Source organism: Nicotiana tomentosiformis, chromosome 6 (assembly GCF_000390325.3).
Source record: "Nicotiana tomentosiformis chromosome 6, ASM39032v3, whole genome shotgun sequence".
Classification (NCBI taxonomy): domain Eukaryota; kingdom Viridiplantae; phylum Streptophyta; class Magnoliopsida; order Solanales; family Solanaceae; genus Nicotiana; species Nicotiana tomentosiformis.
The window spans coordinates 116,121,890-116,142,291 of record NC_090817.1 but is presented as its reverse complement, the minus strand read 5'-3'; the positions used below and the strand labels follow the sequence as shown (position 1 = coordinate 116,142,291).

The window sequence follows — 20,402 nt, the reverse complement described above, 5'->3', positions numbered from 1 at the left end:
TGATCGGGTTACGAGGCACCTATCCTTATGCTCCCATAAGGGTAATGTGGAAAGCGGGGAGAAAACAGGTAATACCTCAGGTTTCCAACATGGTCCAGTACATGGCAGACTTCAAAGGAGACGTCATTCCATTCAAGTTCGAGGCACAACATATGTGGAACCAAATGGTCATTGTGGAAAAAGAAACCATTAAGTCAGACATGTATCGCGCCAGTCATATGTACTACTATCTATCATGGTTGGAGGATGACGTAGAGGGAGACATCAAGCCAGGAATCAATCTGAAGGACAGAATTATAGATGAAGCAGCTGAGGCACAGGTTAAGTATAGAAGGCTACGCAGAAGAGTGTTCGAGTCTGAAGCTAAACATCTGGAACAACACAAAGTGAACATGGAAGCGATAAAGGAATGGAAGGATATTGCCACTAAGTCAACAAAAAGATTGGAATACTTAGAACAAGGATTGATGGAGCTCGAGTGAAAGATGAGAAAGAGACTCTCAGATTGTCATGGCACGAATGGTTGTGAAGGAGGGCATCTAGAAAAAGCTTACTTACTGTTGGATATGCGCGATCTGGGAAACCTGATTGATAGGGTCAAAAGAGCTAAGCACGGAGAAGGTCCTTCAGGGACCAAGTAGACTAGGAAATGATGTTCTTTACAGTTTTCTAGCTTAGCTTTAGATTCCGATTGTAATAAGGCTAAATGCCATTAGTAATTTTTATTATTGTCGATTTAGTAAAGGTTTGACTCATTTTTGGCATTAATAAAATGACACAAATGTTGGCATCAATTTTCTCCAAGTCTACGCGTCGCTTAGGCCTACCTCGGGCACAATAAGTTCCCCAAATTAGGATGCGAATTATTGTATGAATTTTTTAAACATGTTTTAATATCGCAAACACTCTTTTAATATTCCTTACTAACTTGGTTACCTTTTGCCTTTTCTTTTCTCCCATTACCAAAGGTTGGTTCATGCATACTGGCATCGTCAGCATATAAAACTTGATTCAGAGGTCCTCCACCTCCTCCTCCACCAAGCAATCCTAAAGGAAAAAACAAAGGGAAAGGGAAAATGGATGATTTGAGTGGTGTCAAGAAAGACAATGAGGAAAACATTGAAACTTTAGATGGCCGAAGTACTCCGGCACAGAATGAGTTAGTCTTACGTCTGGAACAGAAAATCTTGGAACTACAAGGCGAGCTTGAGCAGGTCCAAAATTTGGAAAACCTCTCCTTCACTCTCAATGTCCCTGACATTAACCAACAAATCCCGATTACCCAGAACCAAACACCACCGCAAAATACACAAAATCAAAACCCACCACCAAATCCTCCTACACCATACCAGTATCCCGCACCTCCCCAAAACCTTAGCCCTCCGCCAGTACCAACCCCTCAACAACACTACCATCATACAACTCAATACCCACAAACCACTACTTATCACATTCCCCAGAATGCACCACAACCAACTCCCGATCCCCAAAACTCAACCAATGACCACCCTTATACCCAAATTTCAGGAGTCCAAGATATGGACTGCAGTGTAATAGTTGAGGAGGAGAAAGACCCTACCATTCAAACCGTGGAGAAAGGAGTTGTTCTGAAGAACTGGACCGCTACACCATCCCGGGCCCGTCGAGTTCCTGGGTAGCCTGGCAAAATATGCATGAATTACTTTAAAAAGTAGTTTTGAGCATTTGAGATATTTTTCAGTATTTTGTTTTGAAATAATTGCTCGAGCCATCGAGCTGCACTTGTTGACGATTTTAAAATTTTATTAATGCATTACTACTTTTCGTATTTATTATTATTTTTATATTTTTCTTTTCAGCATTATTAACATATCCCGATGAACCTACGACTGTGAAATGTAATGAGCCAACACAACATAAGAACTTTGATTCAGAGGATCTAGAAGATGATATAATACGTGATGAAATTATCAGAGAAGTAGAAAACTTTGAAAATAAATCAAAGTCTAATTTGGAGGAAACTGAGGCCATTAACTTAGGGGATTCCGAAACGGTCAAGGAAACACGTATAAGCATTTATCTATCACCGTCAGAGAAGGAATAGTACATCAGATTCCTAAAAAAGTATGAAGATATCTTTGCATGCTCCTACGATGATATGACCGGTTTAAGCACATCCATAGTGGCTTACAAGCTACCCACTAATCCCATGTATCCATCGGTAAAGCAGAAACTCAGAAAGTTCAAGCCGGATATGAGTTTGAAGATAAAAGAAGAGGTCGCCAAGCAAATCAAAGCGTAGGTTATCCGAGTGGTCCAATATCCGACTTGGTTGGCCAACTTTGTGCCAGTTCCGAAGAAAGATGAGAAAGTTAGAGTATGTGTCGATTACCGAGATCTGAACAGAGCAAGTCCCAAAGATGATTTCCCGTTGCCCAACATACACATACTGATTGACAACTATTCCAAGCATGTGCTCCAATCCTTTGTGGATTGCTTCGCAGGATTCCATCAGATCTGGATGGATGTAGAGGATGCCGAAAAGACAGCCTTCATCGCACCATGGGGGATATACTGTTACGAAATGATGCCGTTTGGTTTGAAGAATGCTGGAGCCACCTATATGAGAGCCATGACAACCATATTTCACGACATTATACACAAGGAAACAAAGGTGTACGTGGATGACGTTATCATCAAATCTAAAAGGATTTCGGATCACATAGTAGACTTGAAGAAATTTTACCGACTTCAAAAATACAATTTAAAGTTGAATCCTGCAAAATGTGCCTTCGGAGTCCCTGTTGGAAAGTTGTTAGGATTCATCATCAGTCGCCGAGGGATTGAATTAAACCCATCAAAAGTGAAAGCTATCCAAGACTTGCCACCTCCGAAGAATAAGAAAGATGTGATGAGGTTTTTAGGGCGCCTCAATTACATCAGCCGCTTCATAGCACAATCAACCATGATATGTAAGCCAATCTTTAGAATCTTGAGGAAAGATGCCGTAACAAGCCTGACTGAAGAATTCCAAAAAGCCTTTGACAAAATAAAGGAGTATTTATCTAAACCGCCTCTTCTGGTCCCACCAGAACCAGGGAGACCTCTGCTGCTTTACTTGTCCATATTAGATGAGGCTTTTGGTTGAATTTTGGGACAACATAATGAAACTGGAAGAAAAGAGCAGGCGATATATTATCTGAGCAAGAAATTCACACCTTATGAAGCCCGATACTCTTTGCTGGAATGCACCTGCTATGCTTTGACATGGATAGCTCAGAAGTTGAGGCATTATTTCTCTACATACACTACATATCTCATATCAAGGATGGATCCGCTAAAATACATCTTTCAAAAACCAATTCCTACGGGTAAGTTAGAAAAGTGGCAGATATTGCTGAGTGAGTTCGACATCATCTATGTAACTTAGAAGGCGGTCAAAGGGCAAGCATTGGCAGATCATCTGGCAGAAAATCCCGTAGACAGAGAATACGAACCTTTGAAAACGTATTTTCCCGACGAGGAGGTGTCATTTGTAGTAGAATATATCGCCGAGGCATATGATTGTTGGAGGATGTTCTTTGACGGAGCAGCAAACTTCAAAGGAGTAGGTATTGAAGTTGTCTTAGTATCAGAAACACTATCTGGTATTCGCAAAACTAAGGTTTCCATGCACCAATAATATCGCGGAGTATAAAGTCCTGCATCTTGGGACTCAGGTTGGCCATTCACATGAATGTTCAGGATCTGCTGGTAATCAGAGATTCGAATCTTTTGGTGCACCAGGTTCTAGGGGAATGGGCTACGAAGAACACCAAAATATAGCCGTATTTGCACTGTGTACAAGAACTGATCAAGAGGTTCACAAAGATAGAATTCAAACATGTTCCGAGGATTCAGAATGAGTTTGTAGATGCGTTAGCCACTTTGTCTTCCATGATACAATATCCAGATAAGAATTTCATTTCCCAATAGGAATTCATAAGCAACCAACTTATTATGCTCATGTTGAGGAAGAGATTGACGGAAATCCGTGGTTCCATGACATCAAGGCACGTGTCCCATACTCAGAAACGCATGCTTTGAAGATTAGCCAACCATTTATTTCAAAGCAAAGGAATTCTCTATAGAAAGACTCCTGACCCGGGTATACTACTGTGTGCCGATGCCAAAGATGCATCCAGATTGCTCGAGGAAGTACATGCCGGAACCTGCGGACCCCACATGAATGATTTTGTTTTGGCCAAGAAAATAGTAAGAGCAGGGTATTTCTGGATGACTATGGGAACAGACTGCATCAAGTATGTTCAGAAGTTTCACCAATGCCAGATACATACTGACATGATACGAGTACCACCCAATGAACTCAATGTAACAAGTTCACCCTGCCTTTCTCTGCTTGGGGTATGGATTTCATTGGCCCAATCGAACCCGCTGCTTCAAACGGGAATAGGTTCATTCAGGTGGCCATAGACTACTTTACAAAATGGGTTGAAGCTGCATCTTATAAAGCTGTAACTAAGAAGGTTGTAGCGGATTTTGTTCGAGACCGCATTGTTTATCGATTTGGAGTACCAGAGTCAATCATTACTGACAATGTCGCCAATCTCAACATCGATCCGATGAAAGCCATGTGTGAAACATTCAAGATCAAGCATAGGAACTCCACAACATACATGCCGCAAATGAACGGAGCCGTAGAAGCCGCCAACAAGAACATCAAGAAGATATTGAGTAAGATGGTGGACAATTACAAACAATGGCACGAGAAGCTGCCATTTGCTTTACTTGGATATCGTACCACAATTCCCTACCTACTGGTTTATGGTACTGAAGTCGTTATTCCCGCCGGAGTGGAAATTCCTTCTTTAAGAATCATACAAGAAGTTGAGCTCAGCGATGCGGAATGGGTACAAAGCCGGCATGAACAACTAGCTCTCATTTATGTGAAAATAATGAATGTGGTATGTCACGGTCAACTCTACCAGAACAGAATGGCAAGAGCTTTCAACAAAAAGGTCAGGTCAGGGTAATTTACACCGGGGCAATTGGTGTTAAAGCGAATCTTCCCGCACCAGGATGAAGCCAAGGGAAAGTTCTCACCCAACTAGCAAGGTCCTTATATGGTTCACCGAGTATTAATAGGAGGAGCACTTATACTTGAAGAAATGGACGGAGAGATTTGGCCGAAACCTATCAATTCAAACGCAGTCAAGAGATACTATGTTTAAGATTGTTTGCATTTTCTATTTGATGTAACTGAACTATACTTGACCTGATTCCCGTTTAAGAGGGAATACATAGGCAACCCTGTGGGTTCGGTCACATCATAATTAAACCCTCATTTCCCTTATAGTCAGAAACTGGGGAAAGGTCGCAAGTTTGCCCGATCTTGTCATGTTAGGAATTGCCAAAGAATGTATTGCTAGAAGTACGCATTTAAACTGGGGCAGAATTTTGAGGAGGATCCTCAAAATTCCGAGTCAAGGAGGTTGCAATGTCTCAAAAGCATGTCACAGTCATCAATTCAACAAATCATCTTCTCTCATGAATTATCACATATTTCAAACAACTACATTGTTTTATAAGCAATTCATCACAAATGCATGTTTTTCGAAAATTTTATTTTTTATAACAGCCAGACGTTACCCAGGGTGACTCAAGCAGGACCTCCAGACAAGAGCAAAGGCGAAGCAAGGAATCGAGAGCACGAACCAACTGTTCTCCCGACAAAACTCACAATTTTTCTTTGGATGCAGGCACAATGAACACAATAGGAATATTCGCAAATACATACACACAACAAAATCACTATCTTCATAACGACAAAGTTGTCAAACGCAAACACATCAAGCTAAGAAATACTTTACTCTCTCACAGCTATGCATTGCTTTTCTTGCATGAGACTAAGCATTGTCTCCAGTTCTTGGCATAAGGCTAAGCATTGCCTTTCTTCGCATGAGACTAAACACTGTCTCCATTCCTTGCATAAGGCTAAGCATTGCCTTTCTTCGCATGAGACTATACACTGTCTCCATTCTTTGCATAAGGCTAAGCATTCCCTTTCTTTGCATGAGACTAAACACTATCTCCATTCCTTGCACGAGACTAAGCATTGTCTCCACTCTTTGCATAAGACTAAACACTACCCTCACCATTGCATAAGGCCAAGCATTTCCTTTCTTCGCATGAGACTAAACACTGTCTCCATTCCTTGCATAAGGCTAAGCATTGCCTTTCTTTGCATGAGACTAAACACTATCTCTATTCCTTGCATGAGACTAAGCATTGTCTCCACTCTTTGCATAAAGCTAAACACTTCCCTCACCATTGCATAAAGGCTCATTGCATGAGACTAAGCATTGTCTCCACCATTTTATAGGGCTAAACAATGCCCTTACCATTGTATAAGGCTGAACATTACCTCTCCTTGCACGAGACTAAGAATTTTCTCCACTCTTTGCATAGGGCTAGGCACTGCCCTCACCGTGCATAAGGCTAAACATTGCCTCTGTTTGCATGAGACTAAGCATTGTCTCCACTCTTTGCATAGGGCTAGGAATTGCCCTCGCATGAGAACTAAGCACTGTCTCCATTCTTTGCATGCAACTAAGCATCGCCTCCATTATTGTATAAGGCTAAACATTGCCTCTCTTTGCATGAGACTAAACACAGCCCTCATTTCATTACATGAGGCTAAGCACTGCCTCCATTATTGTATAAGGCTAAGCAATGCCTTTCTCTGCATAGGGATAAGCCCTCATTACATTGCATGAGGCTAAGTATTGCCTCCATCATTGCACAAGGCTAAGCATTGCCTTCACCTGCATAGGGCTAAGCACTGCCCTCATTACTTGCATGGGGCTAAGCTCTGCCTCCATTATTGCATAAGGCTAAGCATTGCCTTTCTTTGCATAGGGCTAAGCATTGCCCTCACTATCTACACTAGGGCTAAGCACTGCTCTCATCTCACACAAGGCTAAGCACTGCCTTCCTTCATCCTCGCATATGGCTAAGCATTGCCAATTTCCTCTATCGAACAATCAATATCGCCGCATCTTTGCATGTCATTGGCTGAAATATCGCCACATTGTCTGAAGGCGTCATAGTCCGAAGGTATCATCTTCAAAGCCCAGGGACAACATTCCATGGCCTAAGGATCTGAAAGTTGCATATCATTATTCAAAGGAATCATAGTCTAAAGGCACCATCCTCATGGCCCGAGGATACCATTTCATGGCTTGCGAATCCTTTTATTATACGTTTTATAACCAGGACGTCATGGTCTAAGGACATCATCCTCATCATCCGAAGACAAATTTCATGGTCTAAAGGGAATTTACATCATGTTTAAATATTATCAGTAAATTACATTCATCGTATTAATTCTTATATGTGCTTATATACTAATTATCTTTTGTAGCAATACTTGAAGTTTGCAGGTACAAGGCACGAAAAATCAAAATAAGTTTTGTTATCAACTGGGACAATTTTCGCATCCAGTATCTCTCTATTTTGATTTCTAGTCAATTCTAACATCGCCGCAACTTGAGACTAGAATAATTTCTAGAATTAACATCTCCTTCAAGTAGTAAATGCGCCTTTAACCTCTTTATAATATTAGTTTTCACCACTTACTTCTATTTCATCAATTTTTGCAACCATCTCTACCTTACTTAAAATCACATTACTTTCCAATTCTATTTTCACCATACACCCTTCTATTATTATACGATCATAATATCCAGTATGATCATAATTCAATACTGAGGCAATTTTTTAGGGATTCATGTCCTTCCCTAATCTAGAACTATACATGGCCTGATTCTCGTAAAGCCCGAGATATGTAGGCAACTCAAAGACCAGATTTCGGCCACAATTTCTCAAAACTTTTATTCCCCTTTTGTTCTTACCCAACTATCTGATCAGTCAGACAAAATTGGCTACTACATCAATTTCTTTGCCCGACAACTCTTTTATCATTCTCGGGCAAAGAGGGAAAACTGGTGACACCCAATTTTGTCCATCCTTACTCCATATTATTCTAATGAGCTACTATTTTATTTAAGAGTCACAATAATATTCATGTAATTTTGTTATGTAGTATTACAAGTGCTAAAACTTTTTTATTTATTTATTATTATTATTATTATTATTGTTGTTGTTGTTGTTAGTTTTACATTCTCTATAATATTTGTTTACTACGTATTAGCAGCTTCTAAAAATATAATGCATTTATAATTATTATTTTTGCTTATTAATATTTATGTAAAATAGTATTTGTTTTTCAACTTCTTGTATCTTATTTTTTTAATTACTAATTAGCATCCCTAATTACTTTATTACTATGTTATTTTAATTTAATAGTAGTTCAATTATCAACCTTACACCTAACCCAAAAAATAATAAGCCCAACCCAATTTCCCTAAAGTCATAACCCATTGGCACCGACCCCTTTCCTTTAAATACTTGGAATTTACATTTAGTCATTTAACATAGACCAATGCATTTGTATCCTTGTAATCATTTAGGATTTGTACCAATTCCCAATGTGTTATGATAAGACTCTTCGACTTCTATACTTTCCTTTGTTTATTTGATCACCTAGCCTAATCACGTAATCCACATAGTTTAAAGTTCGGACGAGACCCACAATTTTGGAGCTCGAAGAGTGCCTAACATCTTCTCTTTGAGGTAATTTGAGCCCTTACTCGATCTTTGGTTACACAGATTAGTCAAACAAAGTTATTTGCAAATAGGTGCCCTAACGCACCTTAAAAATTATTAGGTGGCGACACTTCTATTTTATCCATTTAAAAGAGTTGTCACACGTCGAGGCCCGCTTTCGCGAGAAAACGGGGCGTGGCATGTAACTTTATATATTACACACAAAAATGAAAGGAAGTTTCTACCTTGCGGATAAATATTTTGCCCCTTGAAAATTTTTCTTCCTTACATTTGATCCCCTAAAAGACATCAAACCCAAGGGCCACCTCACTCGGGGACTGCCGCCCAAGGCAGTTTCGGACGGCCCAGGATAATGAAGCCCGAGGGCACAAAGCTTATTATGCAGTGCCCAAACTCTAAAGGCTACAACTACCCCCATTTGGGGACAGTTATCTCGGTTAAGCCCAGATGAATCGGGGTAATAAGCCCATTGGGCAACACTCGAATTAGAAAGTCTACGGCTGTCTTAAAACGGCCCGGAGACATCTGAGACCCGTAACCAAAAAAATAACAAGGCCGACAAAATTTCTAAACCAATTCAAAAGGCTACCCTCGGCAAATTATAATCTAATAAATTTTAGGTACTTTGGAGAAAGCTTCCAGTCATACCGAGCCCCTCACGAGTCTTAAACAAAATAATATCGAAAGAAAGGCCTGTTCGAACCTCCGAACAAGACTTAATTATTACGTGCTAAGGCATTCTTTACAATCATAAAGAAAAGAGCGAAAAGAAACAAGCTTAAAACTGTAAAAGGGAAAAAGAGCCTTATATATATATATATATATATATATATATAAAAAGAGCCTTATATATATATATATATATATATGGTCTGGAAAAAAAGGTACAAAAATACAAAAACAAGGAAAAAACTACAAGGCATTTATATGGCTTGGTCTCCACCGGAGCCCGCCTCATCACCGGGACTATCAGAGTCTTCTCCGCTCCCAGATCCTCCCAAACCCTCGGAGTCTTCTTCGTCCTCGGGATACGCCAACTTCTTGGCCTCGGCCTCGAGCCCCTTAGCACTTTCGACATTGGCCGACAAATCAAAACCCCGAGCTTGAACTTCCTCGAGGGCCTCCCTTTGGGACTGCCACTTCACGTATTCGACAATATCTTTCAGGCGGTCCTGGGCTGCCTCAACATCGGCTTTATACTGGGCCACCATCTCATCGGCATCGACTTTGGTTACTTCAAACACCGACTTGGCCGCTTTAAGCTCCTTGGCAAGAGTCTCTTAGTCGGCAACAACCGAGCTTAGCTGAGACTGGAGCTCCTTGATTATTTGGTACTGTGCCTCAGCCTTCTCCCTCGTCGCTCGAAGTTGGTCCTCCATCGAGGTCAACTGTGCTCGGGTAGTCTCCTTTTTCGAGGCCAGGAGGTCCATCCTGCCTCTCCACTCATCGCCTAGACCTTGACTGCATCCATCTCAGCACAGAGTTGGTCGATCTGATCGATATTCTGTTGGATCTGCAGGCTCTGACCATTAGTCATCATGTCTAGTTCATCGTCAATAACTTCAAAGATGTTTACCTCTTCAACCAGGTCAGCGTGTTCTTTCCGAGCAACATACAACTCAGCTCGAAGGCTCTTAGTCTCTCCTTCGCGCTACTCACTAAGAAGTTTGTATATGTCTCTCTTCTCAGTAAGCTCCCTGACTTCAGCTTCGAGTTGGTTCATCTTATCCCGATACCGGAGGAAAGTTTCGTAGTGAAGCACCAAGGCCTAGAAATACGAAGAAAAATATTAGGATTATGAATGAATTAGTTCAAGTATAAGAGAAGAAATTGAAATCATCAAGAGTTATCTAGAGTTATCCGGTTCAGCGCCTGTTGTGTTTCGTTGAACAAGAAGGGCACATCTACTTTGTTCATTTTGGCCTGGTCTTCCTCGGTCACCAGGCACCAAAGATAATTGACCACCCTACGGGGGCGAAATGAACCCGGGCATCCTCTGAAACGGTGATGACAATGGACCACTTCCGATCAGGATCCACACTCGGGGCAGAGAACCGGTTGATCAGTTTCGGGCTCGTGTTATGCCACCCTGTCGTTGAGGATGGAATCTTTCTCGATACCTCTAAGTCACCCAATCCGGTGACGTCCTCTATGGCGGTGGAATCCATGCCATCAAAAAAGTAGCGGAGGGGGTCGTCCGCACTGTGGGCCCCCTCGTTGGGGCATTCTTTCACCGTTTGGGCCTCGTTGTACATGGACTCAGTAAACGAGGATGATTCAGTGATGTCTATCGCACCGAGAGCCTCCTTTCGGGCACTGCCCGCATCCCGAGAAGCCTCGGCCCCGGTCTCCTTAATGACCTCCTTAGCTTGAGGCAGATCGGCCTCTGACATGACCCAATTCCCCCTATAGGCCGTTATGGCACCCAACATTACCGCTAGGTAAGACAAATTGCAAATTAGACTGATTATTCCTCTTTTAATAAGTTCCCGAGTAACTGGGTTTCTCCTTAATTAAAAGATTTAAGAAATAATAGGTTTAAATAAATAAAACGAAAGCAGCCGAGTACAATCATAACCATAGTAGTACCCCAAAACCATAAATCTATTGGTGTGTGTATGCCAAGACCTGGTGTCACAAGTGTATGAGCATTTAGTAGATTATACAAAAATCTAACTACTGTCTAAATACAAAGTAGATAAAATATAAATACAAAAGAGAGACTCTAGGGACTGCAGAACGACTCAGGATGCTGCTCACCACTAGGCCTCAGGATATCTGGGATGCGCGCTGGTAGGACCGCCTGACGCACCTGCCTCAGATCCTGCACGGTCAGTGCAGAAGTGTAGCATGAGTACATAAACAACATGTACCCAGTAAGTATCAAGTCTAAACGCAAAGAAGTAGTGACGAGGGGTCGACTTCGACACTAACTATGGGCCAATTATATTAAGATAGAAATCTTAAAAAACACGATTTATGTAAATTATAATAAATTTCCTTACCAAGCAGCAGTAAATAATTCTTTCACAATTTAATAATTTCAAATGAGTTACTTTCATTACAAGTTGTAACCTTACAAGCCACAACAAAATACCAAGGCACCACGATTTATACTGAGGTCGTATGGCCCGATCCAGAATAATGTGTACACTGCCGAGTGTCGAGCGGCACGAACCATAGATGCATCTATCTACTGCCGAGGTGTTCTGTCCGCTACACAAGAAGAGAAGGATACTTTGTATGCATTTGACTTAACGTTATTAAGGATTAATACACAAAGTAATATAAATTTCATTAACGATCCTTCACAATTTCCTATTTCAAGTTCTAACATAATTTAGGTGATTTAATTATCAAGTAGGGTGCAACATATCAAATAATTCATGATCTGGGTCCTAAAATACCCGAACATAGCATAATTAGTAGCTACACACGGACTTTCGTCACCTCGTACGTACGTAGCCCCCACAATTAGGAGAAAACATTGATTTAAAATCACCTATGGGAAAATTTTCTCTTACAAGGTAAGACAAGAGACTTACCTCGTCTCAACGCTCGCTTCTCGGTCTCAATTTTGCTCTAAAGCCCCAACTCGGTGCTGAAAAATACAAAACTAGCCAAACATTATGTAATTTAATTATTAGATGCTCAAGAGTTCATAATTTAATTATTATAGTAATTACCCAACCCAAGTATACAATTTTCATCTCATTCCATAACCATTTTCGTGGTTAAAACCTCATGTTTATCAAAACCTAGGTTTTTCATCTAAACCCATGATTTTTACATATTTACATGTTAAAATATACCCATAATCTATGTATTTATCTCACAATAGGTAGAATTTACTTACCTCCAAGTTGCTAGGTGAATACCCCTATCATGAAGCTCAAAAATCGCCCAAGAATGCAACAAATATGTTCAAAAATGACTCAGTCCCGTTTTTAAAACGTTCTGCCCAGCACAGTTGCCCCCTTCTTCGCGAACGCGGAAAGGACCTTGCGTTCGCGAAGGCCAAACTCCCGAGGCCCAGAAAAATACCCATCGCGAATGCGACCAGGGCCTCGCGAACGCGAAGACTTATTTGGCCTACCCTACGCGAACGCAAGAGTTCCTACGTGAACGCAAAGGGTAATTTGTACTGACCCTCCTAGCTCCTTTTCTTCTACGCAAATGCGAAATGGCCACCGCGAACGCGTAGGCCTAGGACCTCAAAGCATCGCGAACGCGACCCCCGGCCCGTGAACGCGAAGAACAATCACCCAACTTCCCCAAATCCTTCATCACGAACGCGAGGGTCCTTCCGCGTTCGCGAAGAAGGAAACCAGAACTGGAAATTCTAGTTTTTCCAACTTAGCTCCGGGTGGTTCAAAACTCACCCGAGCCACTCGGGACCTCGACTAAATGCACCTACAAGTCCATAAACATAATACGGACCTGCTTGAACTTTTGAAACGCGTAAAACAACAACGAAACTAAGAATCGTACCCCAAAACAAAATTTAATCAATTTATGAACTTCAAGTTTCCAATTCGCTCTGAACGCTCCGAATCATACTTAAATTATTCGGAATGACACCAAATTTTGCATGCAAGTATTAAATCACCATACGGAACTCTTCCCATGCTCGGAATCCCAAACGTACCTCGATAACACTAAAATCTACTCCAAACCAAATTTAAAGAACTCTAAAACCTCTAATAAGGCAATTTTCACTATTAAGCGCCGAAACGCTCCCGGGTCGTCCAAAACCCGATCCGAATATACGCCCAAGTCCAAAATCATCATACAAACCTATTAGAACCGTCAAATCCCAGTTTCTAGGTCGTTTACTAAAAATGTTGACCAAGTCAAACTTAGCCTTTTTTGCCAACCCTAATGAACCAAGTGTTCCAATTTCAACCCGCACCCTTCCAAATCTCGTACTAACTATCCCTGTGAGTCATAAAATAGTAAAAGCATATACGAGGAGTCTTATTTAGGGGAACGGGGATATAGAAGGCAAAACAACCGGTTGGGTCATTACATTCTCCACCTCTTAAACAAACGTTCGTCCTTGAACGGGTCTAGAATCACACTTGGGATGCCGAATAAGTGTGGATATCTGCTCCTCATGTCCTCCTCGACCTCCCAAGTCGCCTCCTCGACTGGTTGGCCCCTCCACTAGACCTTTACCGCATAAATCTTCTTGGACCTCAATTGGCGAACCTGTCTATCAACAATGACAACTGGCTCCTCCTCATAACCCAAGCTCTCATCTTGTTGAACCGTGCTAAAGTCTAACACATGCGACATGCCGACATGATACCTCCGGAGCATAGATACATGGAAATCCGGATGAACTCTTGATAGACTGGGAGGCAAAGCAAGCTCGTAAGCAACCTCCCCAACTCATCTCATCACCTCAAATGGCCTATAAACTTTGGGCTCAACTTGTCCTTCTTCCCGAGACCTTCAAGAGAACTTTCTCGCCCAACATAAATGATAAATCACGTGCTTTCTGATCTGCGTAATTCTTCTGTATGGACTGTGCTGTGCGAAGTCGCTCCTGAATCAACTTTACCTTTTCTAAGGCATCCTTCCCCAAATTAGTACCATATAACTTAGCCTCGCTGGGCTCAAACCATCCGATGGGTGAATGACATCGCCGACCATATAAAGCCTCAAATTGAGTCATCTCGATGCTGGACTGATAATTGTTGTTGAAAGAAAAATCGGCCATAGGAAAGAATCGATCCCACTGCCCTCCAAAGTCAATCACACATGCCCTGAGCATATCTTCCAAAATCTGGATTGTCCGCTCTGACTGTCCGTCGGTCTGCGGATGAAATGCTATGCTGAGCTCTACACGGGTCACCAACTCACTCTGTACTGCTCTCTAGAAACGCAAAGTAAATTGGGGGCCTCTATATGATATAATGGAAGTAGGTACACCATGCAACCGAACAATCTCCTGAATATAAGACAATAATCCAAATTGCATCAAACTTCCGCAACGTCCGTGGTAACCCAACTATGAAATCCATAGTAATGCGCTCCCACTTCCACTCAGGTATTGTCATTTGCTGAAGTAGGCCACCTAGCCTCTAGTGCTCATACTTAACCTGTTGGAAATTTAGACACCTCGCAACATACTATACTATGCCCTTTTTCATCCGCCGCTACCAATAATGCTACCTCAGGTCACGATACATCTTCGTAGCACATGGATGAATAGAATACCGAGAACTTTGTGCCTCCACTAGTATCTTCTCTCTCAAGCCATCAACATTAGGGAAACATAGGCATCCCTAGAGTCGCAAAACACCATCCTCACCGATAGCAACCTCCTCGGAACCACCCTGTAGTACCGTCTCTTTGAGAACCAACAAGTGCGGATCATCAAACTGTCAAGCCTTGATCTGCTCAAATAGTGAAGATTGGGCAATGCCGCATGCAAGAACTAGGTCGGGCTCTGAAATATCAAACCTCACCAGTCTGTTAGCCAAGGATTGGATGTCCAAAGCTAGTGGTCTCTCCTCTACTGATATAAATGCCAAACTACTCATACTCTCTGCCTTTCTGCTTAAGGCATCCGCCACTATATTTGCCTTGCCCAGATGATAAAGGATGGTAATATCATAATCTTTCAGTAACTCTAGCCACCTGCAGTGCCTTAAATTGAGATCCCTCTGCTAGAATAAATGCTGCAAGCTGCGATGATCGGTGTAAACCTCACAGGACACTCCATAAAGATAATGCCTCAAGATTTTAAGAGCACGAACAATCGCAGCTAGCTCCAAATTATGTACAGGGTAATTCTTCTTGTGGGGCTTCAGCTGATATGAAGCATATGCAATAACTCGCCCCCTACGGAATCAATACACAACCCAAACCAATGCGTGAAGCATCGCAATACATAGTATATATCTCCGAACCAGAAGGCAACACTAACACGGGTGCTAAAGTCAACGCAGTCCTGAGCTTCTGAAAGCTCACCTCACAATCATCGGACCATCAAAATGGAGCACCCTTCTGGGTAAATCTAGTCAAAGGTGTTGTAATAGATGAAAAGCCCTTCACAAATCGGTGATAATAACCCGCTAACCCCAAGAAGCTCCTGATCTCAGTATCCATAGTAGGATGAGGCCAATTCTGAACTGCTTCGATATTCCTAGGATCTACCTTAATACCCTCGCCTAATACAACATGCCCTAAGAATGCTACAGAATCTAGCCAAAACTCAAACTTGGAGAACTTAGCATATAGCCTCTGTTCCCGCAAGGTCCGAAGCACCACTCTCAAATATTGCTCGTGATCCTTCATGCTACGCGAGTAAATCAAAATGTCATCAATGAAGACAATAACAAACGAGTCAATATACGGCCTAAACACCCGGTTCATCAGATCCATAAACGCCGCCAGAGCGTTAGTCAAACCGAAGGACACACTCAGAAATGCATAATGGCCATATCTAGTCCAAAAAGCTATCTTCAGAACATATGACTCCCGAATCTTCAACTGATGGTACCCTGATCTCAAGTCGATCTTAGAGAACACCTTGGTACCCTGCAACTAGTCAAACAAATCATCAATACGCGGCAATAGGTACTTGTTCTTAATGGTAACTTTGTTCAACTGGCGGTAATTAATGCACATCCGCATAGTCCCATCTTTCTTCTTCACAAATAATGCTGACGCACCCCAAGGCGATACACTCAGCCCCTTCAACTCTTTTGGAGCCATGAAGTATGGTGGAATAGAGATAGGCTGGGTACTTGGAGCCAAATCAATATAGAAATCGATATCACGATCTAGTGGCATGCCTGGAAGATCAAAAGGAAATACATCGGTGAACTCCTGGACTACGGGCACTGAATCAATCGCTAGAGTCTTTGCAGTAGTGTCCCAAACATAGACCAGATAAGCCAAACAACACTTCTCGACCACGTGTTGAGCCTTCAAAAAAGAAATAACCCGACTAGATGCACTGACAAATGAACCAGTCCACTCGAGTCTATGAAACTCTGGCATCGCCAAGGTAACAGTCTTGGCATGACAATCAAGGATGGCATGATATGGAGATAACCAGTCCATGCCCAGGATAATCTCAAAGTCAGTCATATCGAGCAATATAAGATCCGCTCTAGTCTCATAACCAGAAAATATAACAATGCAGGACCGGTAGATCCGATCCGCAACAACAGAATCGCCCACAGGAGTGGATACATAAACATGAGTATCCAAGGACTCAAGAGAAATGCCCAAGTAATGAGCAAATAGAGATGAAACATATGAATACATAGACCTTAAATCAAATAATACCGAAGGATCACTACCGCAGATAGAAATAGTACCTGTGATCATGACATCTGAGGCCACTGCATCTGGTCTGGCCAGGAAAGCATAGAACCTAGCTAGAGCGGCACCTGACTGACCTCCACCCAACTGGCCTTCACCTAACTAGCCTCCACCTTTAGGAGAGCCCCTACCTACCTGCCCTCCGCCTCTAGGCGGCCGGATGACTGGTGGGACAACTGGTGTTGTAATCATAGGCTGTTGTCCCTGTTGCACTGCCTTATCCCGAAGCCTGGGGTAGAATATCCGCATATGACTGAGATACCCGCACTCAAAACAACCTCTCGGTACGATGGACTGCTGACCTGAAGTCTGACCCAAATGTCCTGAATACCCACTGAAGGAACCCTGAATAGCTGGTGGGCGGTAGGAACTCTCTGGCATGGCACTGAAATAAGGTCGCATTGGAGCACCCCGAGGAGGAGGCAGTGCTGGATATGTGGGCTTGCTAGACTGACCCCTCACGAACTGTCCCTAGCCCCTAGCCGGGGCACCATTGAACTCTCCGGAATACCGAAATTGCTTGTCCCTTGCCGCCTGCTCTTGGATCCACTAACGGACACCCTCTATTCCCCGATCTATCTCCACAACTAGCCTTTAAGAAGTTCCCATCTCCTCCCCTCGAGCCATGGTGTCCTGAAAACCAAAGTGCAACCCGACGATAAACCTACGCACTCTCTCTACATCGGTAGAAAGTATCATAAGTGCATGGTGAGACAACTCAGAAAACCTTGCCTCGTAGTCGGTCACTGACATCTGACCTTGCTAGAGCTACTCGAACTGAAACCGTAAATCTTCCCTCTGAGAGGATGGAATATATTTGTCCAAAAGAGGCATGTGAACTGATCCTAAGTCATGGGAGGAGAACCTGCTGGTCTGTCAAGAAGATATGACTGCCACCATCTACGGGCCCTGCCCTCCAGCTGAAAGGTGGTGAATTCCGCCCCGTAGGATTCTAATATCCTCATGTTGTGCAGTTTGTCCCTGCACCGATCAATAAAATCCTCGGGGTCCTCATGTCTCTCACCTCTGAAAGAAAGAGAATGAAGCCTGATCCATATGTCCAATAGCCTGTGCGAATTACCGAGCGAAGCTGGTATGGGCTCCGGTGCAGCTGCTGTAACTGGCTGAGCTCCACCCACGGGTAGTGCACCCGGGGTCTGATATATGATAGTTGCATACCCTGGAGCCTGAGCAGTAGGGGCCTGTGCTCCTCCTCCCGCCTGAGATATGGCTGGGTCTACTGGAAATAAACCAGCCTGAGTCATAGTATCCATGAATCGTATCTTACGGTGCATGACCTCCTGGAATCCCGGTGCAGACATGAAATTTATCGGGGCTGGCTCTGCTACAGGTACCTCACCCAGCTCCTCCATAATAGGATCCTCTACTGGATCCACTGATGGCATAACTGGAGCAACTCTGGGATGCCCTCGTCCTCTACCATGGGCTGGAACCCTGCCTCGGCCTCTAGCAACAGAGGGAGCAGCTCCTCCCTAATCTGGAACATCAGATGCACGTGTTCTCACTATCTATGAGAGAATAAGAGAGAGATACTTAGTATCACATTAGCTGCATGATAGGAGATGAAGAAAGAGTAGATTCCTAACACCCTATAGCCTCTCGAAGATAAGTACGGACGTCTTTGCACCAATCCAAAAGACTCTATTAGGTCTGCTCATAACTTGTGAGACCTACGTGAACCTAGCACTCTGATACCATGTTGTCATGATCCAATTTCCCTTATAGGTCGTGATGGTGCCCAACATTACTGATAGGCAATCCAAATAGCAAATTAGACTGATTATTCCTCTTTTAATAAGTTCCCGAGTAACTGGATTTCTCCTTAATTAAAAGATTTAAGAAATAACATGTTTAAATAAATAAAACGAAAGTAACTGAGTGCAATCATAACCATAGTAATACTCCAAAACCACAAATCTACTGGTGTATGTATGCCAAGACCTGGTGTCACAAGTGTATGAGTATGTAGATTATACAAAAATCTATCTATTGTCTGAATACAAAGCAGAAGAATATAAATACAAAAGAGAGACTCTAGGGACTGCAAAATGGCTCAGGATGCAGCTCACCACTAGGCCTCGGGATATCTGGGATGCGCGCCGGTAGGACCGCCTGATGCACCTGCCTCAGATCCTGCACGGTCAGTGCAGAAGTGTAGTGCGAGTACATAAACAACATATACCCAGTAAGTATCAAGTCTAATCTCAAAGAAGTAGTGATGATGGGTCCACTTCGACACTTACTATGGGCCAATAATATTAAGATAGAAATCTTAAATAAGCACGGTTTATGTAAATTATAATAAATTTCCTTAACAAGCAGGAGCAAATAATTCTTTCACAATTTAATAATTTCAAATAAGTTACTTTCTTTACAAGTTGTAACCTTACAAGCCACAACAAAATACCAAGGCACCAAGTATTATTATTAAGTACGATTTATGCCGAGGTCGTATGGCCCGATCCAGAATAATGTGTTCACTGCCGAGGTTCGAGCGGCACGGACCATAGATGCATATATCTACCGCCGAGGCATTCGGCCCGCTCCACAAGAAGAGAAGGATACTTTATAAGCATTTGACTTAACGTTATTAAGGATTAATACACAAAGTAATACAAATTTCATTAACGATCCTTCACAATTTCCTCTGCCAAGTTCTAACATAATTTATGCAATTTAATTAACAAGTAGGGTGCAACATATCAAATAATTCATGATCTGGGTCCTAAACTACCCGAACATAGCATAATTAGTAGCTACGCACGGACTCTCGTCACCTCCTACGTACGCAGCCCCCACAATTAGGAGCAAACATTGATTTACAATCACCTATGGGGAATTCTCACTTACAAGGTTAGACAAGAGACTTACCTCGTCTCAACGCTCGCTTCCCGGTCACAACTTCGCTCAAAAGCTCCAAATCGATGCCGAAACATCCGAAACTATCCAAACATTATGTAATTTAATTAATACATGCTCAAGAGTTCATAATTTAATTATTTGAGTAATTACCCAAGAAATTGTTACCCATAACCTTAAGAACTCAAGTATATAATTTTCATCTCATTCCATAACCATTTTTGTAGTTAAAACCTCATTTTTATCAAAATCTAGGTTTTCATCTAAACCCATGATTTTCACGGATTTACAAATTAAAATCTACCCATAATTTATGTATTTATCTCATAATAGGTAGAATTTACTTACCTCCAAGTTGCTAGGTGAATACCCCTGTCAAGAAGCTCCAAAATCGCCCAAGAATGCAGCAAATAGGCTAAAACCTGGCTGAGTCCCGTTTTTAAAATGTTCTGCCAAGCACATTTGCCCCCTTCTTGGCGAACGCGGAAAGGGCCTCGCGTTCATGAAGGCCA

General features: G+C 42.3%; 1 protein-coding gene across 1 annotated transcript; it reads left to right on the top strand.

The window, feature by feature from the left end:
- Positions 1-485: 485 nt before the first annotated feature.
- On the top strand, positions 486-1,658 carry LOC104086247 (uncharacterized). Its single transcript, XM_070179346.1, has 2 exons — positions 486-637; positions 1,016-1,658. Exons 1-2 carry the CDS (start codon positions 486-488, stop codon positions 1,656-1,658), a joined length of 795 nt encoding a protein of 264 aa, XP_070035447.1.
- Positions 1,659-20,402: the final 18,744 nt, after the last annotated feature.

Bases quoted from the DNA above. Each gene is read 5' to 3' on its own strand.
- LOC104086247 (XM_070179346.1), top strand. From the start codon at position 486: ATGAGAAAGAGACTCTCAGATTGTCATGGCACGAATGGTTGTGAAGGA. The intron at 638-1,015 runs GTAGACTAGGAA...AACTTGATTCAG, and splicing joins GAAGGTCCTTCAGGGACCAA to AGGTCCTCCACCTCCTCCTC.